Raw genomic sequence first — 10,204 nt, 5'->3', positions numbered from 1 at the left:
CAAGAGAGTGATTTTGGTTTCAAAAACTGCCATTAACGCACAGATTAATCTCAGAGATGCACATCCCATTCTACTTCTCTCATTAAAGAAAATCAACAGTTTGAGACTTTAAGCTTCAATACAACCCAATACAATCCAAATATGGCCCATTTGCATCGATAGTTATGCTACATTTGCAATCTAAAATCCCTGAAACAAAATAGTTTTTGATTTGAGATGTTTTGTTGGCAGTGGGAAAAATAAGGCTCCATTCCTCAAAGTCAGGTTTATAATACCCCCAGCAGGTCAAATTACTTTGGTATCTCAGGCAGAAATTCCACCCATACCTCTGGTCTTCCCTGAAAGTAAAAACGGAATGTTAGCATCGAATAGACCAGATGGGCGGGATATAAATCAAATAAATAAATTAAGGCCTAATTTTAGTTCCATTTAGAATGAACCCTTTTTCTTTCCTGACGCAAAAATGACAAACTTGAAGCTACAAGCCTCAAGAGAAGGCGAGACTCTGAAAAAATAATGCTAGGAAAACTGGAAGGGAAGAGCGTAGGCGCGAATGAGAGGCAAAGTCGGAGGCGACCGCGAGCTCCACACCCGCCACGCCCCCCCCCTCTTTCGCTCCCAGAACAGAGCCCCTCCGGCTCGATTGGCCAGTGGGCGGAGCTTAGAGGGGCGCGTGGTGGGAAGTGGGTGGTGGGCGCATGCGCATCGCCGTGAGCAAGATGGCGGCCGGCACTTTCGCCGGCTCTTTGGCCGTGGCTTCGGCAGTGCGCGAGTGGCGGGCTGTGTCCCGCTTCCGCCTCCTGTGCCGCGGCGGCGGAGTCCGCACGCTTGCGACGCCCGCGCCCGTCCAAGGCGGCGGCGGCGGCGGCGGAGGAGGAGGAGCAGCTGCTCAGCCTTTCTGGGGTGGGGTTGAGTCTTTGGCCTCGTCCGCGCCCGTGGTGTTTGTGGAGTCGGGCATAGTCGCGCTGCAGGCGGCGTCGGGGCTGCCCTGGTGGGCCGCCCTGGTCGCGACCAGCGCTGTTCTCCGCACCGGCCTCACCCTCCCGCTCGCCGTCCTGCAGTACCGTGTGCTTGCCAAGGTGGGTCCGGGAAGGAGGCAGGACGCAGGACGGGTCCATCTGGGCACTGGCCGAGGGCTTCCTCCGTACTTAGCGAGGAACGGATCCTGGAAAACCAGGAGGAAAGAAGCTGGCCCGTAAAAGAAAAAGGATTTTAAAATTTTATTTTTTCTTATTTTATTGCTGGCATGCACAGGCTTTGCAGAAGAACAGTTGATTTTAGTTGATTGGTCGTAAGCCCCAAGAGCATGAAAAGGAGCAGTTCGGGTAACGCTAACTGTAAACATCAGTTAAAACCGAAGTCAGCAGCACGAAGTTATTAGGCCCGCCCTTATGGAAGCACTCTATTGTTTTCCTTGCTTGTACAAACTAAATTGGCCAGTACATGTATTCTGTTGCAGGAAGTTTCTTAAATGTGATAAATTTCTATTGCTATGACAAGCTGCAGTATGATACTTAAAGAAACCTTATAGAGTTTATACATAAGGACTGCTACCTTGCAAATAATGAAATGTTCTCAGAGCTCTGTAGAAACATTTCTGAAGAACTGAGAATGGAAAGTAAAGGCTTCATAGGCTAGAGGCCACAAAGGGAAATGGTTTACAAAATAGTAGATGCACATCCAGCAGAGGCAATGTGAAATGGGGGAGTTCAGCTGTATTCACTGGTGCATTTAATATTTGATCAGGATTGATATCCTCTTAGCTTGGAATATTTTGTGCATGTAACCAGGTGGATTCGATTTAAATTTTAAAAAATAGATTCTTTTTGGATGATTTAAATTTTAAAAAATAGTTTTGACTTAAATTATTACTTAAACCAATTCGATTTTTTAAAAATTGATCTTTATCCACCCTGCATTTAACTGTCTTCTCCCCCCCCTTTTTTTTTCCCTATTGTTTGCAAACAAACGTTAGTGGTAGGCACAGATTCATCTGTATGTTTGTCATCTTCTGAACCATTCCTCACACCTCTTGGCACATTAATGTCATCTGCATCTTCCGTATAGACCTCATATTGTACATCCTGTAGATTCTTGTGCCCTTCAAAGAACCACAAAATACAAATTGTATTTCTGTAGCATTTATTGTAGATTACTAAAAAGTACAGTCCACATTCTTCCTGGAATTCAAGCTATCCATACTGCAACGGACTATTATAAAGCTAAGAGCTGTCTTACTCTTTAGGGACTGTGCATGAAGAAAGAATACTTGATTTGATTTTATAATTGAGGCTTCTGGTGTCTTTTCAGCTAGTTGGAAAACTTGCAACCTGAAATTCAAAGCCTAGCCAAGGAACTTCACTGTGAAGTTTCAGTCTATGGAAAACAGTTGGGTTGGTCTGAAAAAGAAAAGAGGTAAGATCATAATAACAGCTCAGGCTGAATAATTGTGAATGTTATTTAGTATTTTGGCTGGGACTAGCCACTGCAAACAGTCCTGTTGATGTAAGTTCCACTGCAAAACTCTGGTGGTGTGAAGTCAGTAGAATTAAAAATGTCCCAATCCAGGTTTGAGGGATCCCCAGCAATCCTCTTTACCCTGGGAAACTTTGGGGAGCAGCAGAATGATATAAGGCATGATTTAAAGCCGGAAAACAGGTACAGCACAACTGCTGCTGCTGACATCAGAGTTCTGTGGCATAACTTGTACCAACAGGATTTTAGCTAATATATTGTGGCATTGCATGCGAAGGGCAATTCTGTAGCATTTCCCCCACCCCCTGCAGCTTCTAATTGCACTGGGTTTTGTGTCCCATATTAGACTATCACTGTTGGTTTCCATGCTGCACATAGATTACAGACACACTCACTTTCAGGACCCACCTTTTTATGTATACTATGTTTGTGCCTTTATAATCATCCCTGTAATGTCCTTAGTGGGCACAATAAATGAAAAATTGTGTTGCTAACTACTTTCTGATCTAAACTGAATGTCGTGTTCGGTTTGTTATTCAACTAAAACAAAGTGAGATACACATTTGAGTCCCAAGCATGATTAATATCTATGGTGCTTACCACTTGCATTAAAAAGCTTTTCAGGGCTGGAGTTCTATATACCTTTGGGGATAAGCTCCATGAACATAATAGAACTTCCAAGTGCATAAATATATGCTGATCTGCATGTTAGTTCTTTCTTTTCAACTAGGTTGAAACCTTTCTTTTCAACTAGGTTCCAATTCAAGAGGAACATGAGAAGGATTGTTTCAAACTTGTACATCCGAGATAATTGTCATCCTGTCAAGGCCAGCCTGCTTGTATTAGTACAGATGCCAATGTGGGTCTTTGTTTCAATTGCTTTGCGTAATTTGAGCATTGGCAGGACAGCTTCTGAAGGTAATGCTTTTAAACTGAATCATAGAATACTTATGACCAAGAAGTCATGTAGCTTTTTAAAACCAAGGCTTGGGGTGGGGAACATTAGAGATTTGAATCGGAACATTATTGTTCACATGGGAGCACTATGGAAGGCTAAACAGTTGTTGCTTCTCGTTGTAGTCAGGCAGTGGTGTTGAAAAAGCTGTTCATAAAAGTTCTCTCCAGAGTCAACCTACTCCTCTTCAAACATAAGGACTTCATTATCTTGTACTGTGTAATTGAGTTGACTGAAGCTGCCTGGGGACTTAGTGCCTGTTTCTTGGAACTCTGTGCTAACAGTAGAATTGTGTTGAGCTTGTAATATAAATTGTAAGAAACCAAAAATATAAACTGTATAGATTGGAGTAATACAAGTTGTATGACACTAAAAATAGTTCCATCAACTACAACATTCTCCCCACCCCATTGACATACTTGATGTCAGCGTGAATATGGAGTTTCATGTCCATATTTACATGCTTTGCTTGGTCATTAATGTGAAAAGGACACTGGTGAATCTGTGGTTTTTCCTTGGTCCTCATTTGAGTTCTCCTTATCAAAATATTTGTGAGTTAAATTCAGTGTCTACAAATGGAAATGCTTGGCTGGCCTGTCTGATGGCTTGCTCATGAAAATGTACCATATTTTTCATTCCATAACACACACCAAAATTTTAGGAGAAGAAAACAAGAAAAAAATAATCTGGGAACTTCGGCCTTCTGGGCCAGCAGGGGTGAGGATGGGGGAAGCCTCCAGAGGGTCCAAGAGTGCCTTCCAGGACCCTTCAGACGCTCCCCCCCATGGGGCCAGCAGGGGCAAAATCGCCAGCTTCTGGGACCCATCTGAGGCTTCCCAAGTCCCAGTAGCATTAGACTAGCTCTTGTTGAAAGGTCTTGTAGTCTGATATATCTAGAGAACATCAGATTGAAAAAGACTTCATTAAGGTTCCTTTTGTAGATTTAGCTAAATTCCACCTCCGTTTATTCGGGTTAGTTAATTTTTTTAAATTATATTAAAGCTTAGTGCTAAACAGGAGATGTTAGTGAATAGTTTTTTCACAAGCCCTTTTTGATAGCCATAGCCATCTAAAAACATTCTCACAATAAAGATAATTTATCTTTTAGTCTTTTTGAAGGAAAGAAAAGGGAAGTTAGGTTATTTGAGATGTATTAGGGCTATCTGTGTTTAATGATTAATAAATGGCTTTTAAACATTTAATGGTAACAGTAGGTACTTTCTTATTGGTATCTGGTTTGATGTTCACTACAGAAATAACAACGGGGGGGCGGGGGTAGCCTCCAAGGGTCCTAGGGTGCGTTCCAGGACTCTTCTGAGGCTCCCCCTGCCCCCCCGTGGGGCTAGCGGCAATGTCCTGAAACACACGCTAGGAGCCTTTGGAGGCTCATCCAGCCCCCTGCGGGGCCAGAGGTGGCGAAATCATCACCTTCAAGGACTCTTCTGAAGCTTCCCAAGCCTCAAAGTGGCGATTTCGCCCCCTCTGGCGGGGCAGGCTGAGCCTCCAAAGGGTCCTGGAACACACCCTTGGACCCTTTGGAGGCTCACCCTGCCCCCCCCCCCAGGGCCAGAGGGGCCGAAATTGCCACCTTCAGGGACTCTTCTGAAGCTTCCCAAGCCTTAAAAGAGTCCCTGAAGGTGGTGATTTTGCTCCATAAGATGCATACACTTTTCCCCAAACTTTTTTGGGGGGATAAGGGCATCGTATGGAGCGAAAAATACAGTAATTACTTTTTGTTACGATTTGTGGTGTAAATATAAATGAGTAGATACAACTTGATTAGTCTTATGAATAGATATAATTTGATTAGTCTTATGAGTAGATATAACTTGATTAGTCTTAATGTTTGTGATGCAGGAAAGTCTCAGGGCTGTTCACAGAAGACTGCAGAAGGACTCCCTGTCCTTCCAACAGCCAAACATATTGAGAGATTGGTTGGTAAATTCGGTGTTGGCCAAAGTTGTTGACACCTTTAGGACAGTACTGGTTTAGACCACAGTAGAAGAACATTTGTTAACATAATGTACCTTGAAAAAGCAGTTTTTAAAAAATCCACAGGAGTTCTTAGCCACTGATGTAACATGATTTTCTAGGTGCAGTAATGAATTTAGACCCATTGGCTACAAATCCAAACTACTGGGGAGAGGCCAAGGTTCAGAAATGGCTAATTTTTCCATCTTCCCACAATTCTTCACACCCTGGGTTAGGCATGTTTGCTGAGCCCTTGCTGAACTGAACAATGACCAGGCTCACTGCAAATAACAACAAAAATGCCTGTTGTGTTTCTGCAGGGGATTTCATTCAGGAGCAGCTTTCTACAGGAGGTGTGCTTTGGTTTACAGACCTCACTGTACCTGACTCAACTTGGATTATGCCAGTTACCCTTGGACTCCTCAATCTGTTCATAATAGAGGTACTAAATGATGGCACCGGAATTATTATAAAACCCAAAAGCCTTGTTGCTTTAGATGCCTCATAATTGACTTATTTTGTAAGATAGTTTCTCAGTAGATGCAAGGGAAAGCTAATGTTTGCGTATCTCCTTTCCTATTCTTGAGACATTGTGGTAAAGTGCTGCAAATGCCAATATGACTTTTTGTAAGTCCTTTTTGTAGTTTAGTTTCTGCTTGGGGGCTTGGATTTGCTTCAGATCATTCCTGACAGAATGTTGCAAAGAATGGGATATATTAGTGCAGTAGTTCCCAACCTTGGGTCCCCAAATGTTCTTGGAGTAAAACTCCCAGAAGCCTTCACCATTGGCTGGGCAGGATTTCTGGAAGTTATAGTCTAAGAACATCTTGGGACCGAAGGTTGGGAACCACTGGATCAGTGGGTTCCTGAGTTCTCAGAAGGAGGACCAAGTGTGCCATATCTTTATCTTGGTTGGCAGCAAGACCATCTCTTGTGAAATATCATCTTAAGATGTTAAAACACTGCCTAGCAAAGCAGTTCATTGGTAGTACTAATCAGCCACAGTACCTAATCGGCCATGTGGAGCTAAGCATAGAAGTACAGGAGAAAAATTGGGCCCGCTTTTTCTTTTTAATCCATTTTAGACCGTGATATGCAGATGTCTTCTTCCCTGCCTGTTCCTTAACACATTCAGGCATCAGAGTGCACTCATGGGATGGATCTACCCAGAGATAATGAGATAATACTCCATGTTGGAAATACTGCCAGTAAATGTATTACTCCACATCAGCATATATTAACATTAGGAGTCTCTGCTCAAATAGTGTATGTGAAACCCTTTTTGCACTTCACACTTTTTACACATAACTGTACAGTATATAGTGAGAGAATTTGCACCCTAAACATGCTCCTCCTTATTTTCTAAGAAAATTATTCCCTGCGTTAATTATATTTGTAGTTTGTAGTGAACCAAAATTCCTATTTTTAATTCTGTTTACAGAGCTTGTTCTGTTCATTTCTAGAAGATGTTGCAGGTGAACCCCACCCACCTTCCTGTCTCTCTCCCCCAGTTTTCTCCCCTATACCAATATGTGTTGTGTTGTTCTTGGCTTCATCAGGGTTTTGAAGGGAACACATAGCTTTTTATTTCTTCAGGTTTTTCACATGCAACTCCCCCACCCCTCAATAATACCCAAGACTAAGAATTTGTGCTGGGGTTTGCTGGTCCCCACTTCCCCATAACATGATTGCAGAACCTGTGATAATCCTTGTAGCACAGTTTGCCCCCACCTTAGAACTGGACACATTTTCTCTTCTCTTTTTAGCATGTGTGCTCTTATTTCCTTGGCATTTTAACTGCATCAGGTGCATCAGCTGTATTGCTTTGCTCCCTGTTGTTTATATCCTGACTCCCATCTTGATCATGCTTAGGATTTCTCCCTGTCTGATATTTTTAACTCTTCCTTTTTCTTATTGGCACCAGGGTTCCTCCTCCTTCGTTTATTTTCTGTGATATCATCAAAATACTTGCAGTTCTTACCTTTGTATTTGTGTGAAGTAACTTCTCTGTTTTTGTAATAAAACACGTATTTGGTTATTCTAATGTTAGGGTCTTGTGTCCTTGCTGATTACATATCAGAGAGAGAAAGAGGGGAAGAGATGCCATATTTAAGTCTATTGCATTTCTTTGCCTAGGTGCCCTGATTTCTACTGTCATGCACATGTCATGCACAGTGACTTTTGGCTCCAGGTATATTCCAACAGTAACATCAATAGTCAGCTCAGAGACAAAGCATCTGTTTTATTAACGTAACATCATATGATAAATTTTCTCTATTTTCGTTATAATTGGTATTTCTTTCCCCAGTTATTTGCTTTGCGCAAAACAGAAGTATCCAAATTGCAGAAGTATATCACTCACTTCTGCCGAGCCGTGTCTGTATTAATGATCCCAATTGCTGCAACCGCACCTTCGGTAAGTAACTCAGAGCAGTGTTAATGATACAGGCTTTTGGAAATGCATCACAAAGAAGTCCTTCATTTTCCAGTATGGAAATGTTGCCCAGCAGTATTTACAGGTGTTGAAGAGATCACGTGCTGTTCTTTTGGATGGGCACACGTGCTTTCTGTGCAGTACCCCATGACAGTGCATGTGCTTTCTATGCAGAAGGTTCTGTGCCTAGTCCCAGGCATCTCCAGTTTAAAAGGGTCAGATGGCAGATAAGGGAAAAGACACCTGCTTGAGACACCGGAGACGATGTGCTGATGAGGTCAAACCACTATGGGCTAGATGGGCAAGTAGTCTGACCTTGCATATAGCAACTTCCTCTGCTGGGTTCATTGTTCCAAGCTATGTGTGAGAAAGTGTATAATATACATTAGTTCAAAATACTTTCATGATTGGGTCACTTTGCTCTAGAAATTACATTAGAATGCCATGAGAATGTTCTAGCACTTTATTTGCAAAAACTTGTTGACAGTATTACTATTGTTTATTTATTTAATTAATTAATTATACTTAGAATATTTTTATAGCCCACCTTTTTTTCTAAGACTTCAGTGACACAATAAAGTTTTTGTCACTGGTCCTAAGGCCCACTCGATACTCATCAAGATTTAGCAAGAGTTGAAGCTAGGTCTTCTCTGTCTACAGCCTTATTTGCTACACTGCACCAGAGGTCCTCAACCCCCAGTCCGCAGCCTGGTGCCAGTCCGTGGTCTGAGACAGACCAGGCCATGGAGACAGACCATCCCCCCACACCCCCGCCCGCACTCCATCCCCACAGCTGTTTTGAGCATGCACAGCAGCTTCTGCACCCGCACGAGCGCTCCCCCACCCATGCTCACGAGTGTTCCCCAAGTGCCCACGCTTGCATGAGCGCTGTCCTACTCCTTCGCACTAGCGCACCCACTCCTTCGTGCATACGCATGAGCACGGGAGGTGCCCTGCCTTCCTCAACCAGTCCACTGGGTTAAAAAGGTTGGGGACTACTGCACTACACTATTCACAAAGAAGAAATTGTGTGTCATATATTATGTCATTAATCCCAAGGCAAGTTCTATGAAACGTCATTTCTAAAAGATACCACTGTAAAGATGTTTTCATACATTTTGTGTAGGGATTAGAGTTTTACAGATAAGCCTGAATTCAAATCCCAACTTGACCACCATGGGGTGATGTTGGTTCAATTGGTTATCTATTGGCCGAATTTTCCTCATGGTGTTGTTAATAAAGATAAAATATGGAGTGATGGAGCCTTATTTGCCACCCTGGCCTTGTGAAAATGTTATATTTTTTAAATTTGTGACTGTTTCCTAATTTTTTTAAAAAAACGAGCAACATGTGTTTACTTGGGGGACCATAATACATTAGACTTTTGGAATTAATATCTCCCTTCTTTTTTTATTATAGTGCATAGCCTTGTACTGGTTGTCCTCAAGCTTCATGGGCCTCTCACACAATCTTCTGCTGCGCTCTCCTGCTTTCCGTAGACTCTGTGCCATACCTCAGACCAAGTCCCATTCAGACACTCCTTACAGAGATCTTGTTTCGGCTTTCTGTGCGAAGTTTTCCATCAAGTGAAATTCTTGAACATTGGGAAGAGCTGTGCTGTTGACCCAAGTGACTGGAATAGAATTATGGTCAGTTGAACAGGATGTATTTAATGTGTCACTTCCTCTGAACTAATGAGAACTGAGACATCGTTATTTTTATAATAAAGAAGTACATATCACTGGAAGGTATCGGAGATTCCACTGAGATTTCAGGAGAGTGCAAGAATACTCATTACCTCTCTTACTAGCTATGATATAAGCGGTTAACACATAGGTTTTCAAATTGTATACAGATTCCAAAGCACTTCTATACATGTATTTGTTCTGTCTTGGATTCCTGAAGTCTCGGGTATTGTCATTAAAAATAAAAAATTATCCTTACAGTCTTCAGTGTATGATTACCCTGTTTCCCCGAAAATAAGACGCGGTCTTATATTAATTTTTGCTCAAAAAAACCAAACATATTAGGGCTTATTTTCAGGGGATGCTTAATTTTTTTAAAGTACAACCTACGTTTATTCAAATACAGTCATGTCATCTTCTGGTTGCTACACAATGGTGGAGGGTGGGCTTTCACTTAACTACAGCTTATTTTGGGGGTAGGGCTTATATTACAAGCATCCTGAAAAATCATACTATGGTTTATTTTCAGGTTAGGTCTTATTTTCAGAGAAACAGGGTATGCTTAAACAGGTTCTTAAAAGTTTAAAACTGAATACAAAGAACCCTGGGCATATGAAATCCTGACAAGGAATCCATCTGCCAGCAAATCGATTTAAGACATTGTCTCTGAAATATCAAAAGTAA

General features: G+C 42.1%; 1 protein-coding gene across 2 annotated transcripts; it reads left to right on the top strand.

Annotated features, from left to right (window-relative positions):
• The first annotated feature begins 686 nt into the window (after window positions 1-686).
• Window positions 687-9,780, top strand: COX18 (cytochrome c oxidase assembly factor COX18). Of its 2 annotated transcripts, none has more exons than XM_020814083.3 (6): window positions 687-1,079; window positions 2,315-2,415; window positions 3,230-3,393; window positions 5,722-5,843; window positions 7,710-7,817; window positions 9,255-9,780. In XM_020814083.3, the coding sequence occupies exons 1-6, from the start codon at window positions 699-701 to the stop codon at window positions 9,423-9,425; spliced, it is 1,047 nt and encodes a 348-aa protein (XP_020669742.3). In that variant the 5' UTR covers window positions 687-698; the 3' UTR covers window positions 9,426-9,780. The 2 variants fall into 2 exon arrangements, with proteins under 2 accessions (XP_020669742.3, XP_072860122.2); XM_073004021.2 differs by having other exon boundaries at window positions 1,045-1,079; window positions 2,311-2,415.
• The last annotated feature ends 424 nt before the right edge of the window (window positions 9,781-10,204 follow it).

Source organism: Pogona vitticeps, chromosome 6 (genome assembly GCF_051106095.1).
Source record: "Pogona vitticeps strain Pit_001003342236 chromosome 6, PviZW2.1, whole genome shotgun sequence".
In the NCBI taxonomy this organism is placed as follows: domain Eukaryota; kingdom Metazoa; phylum Chordata; class Lepidosauria; order Squamata; family Agamidae; genus Pogona; species Pogona vitticeps.
This window is presented reverse-complemented; position numbering and strand designations above follow the sequence as displayed.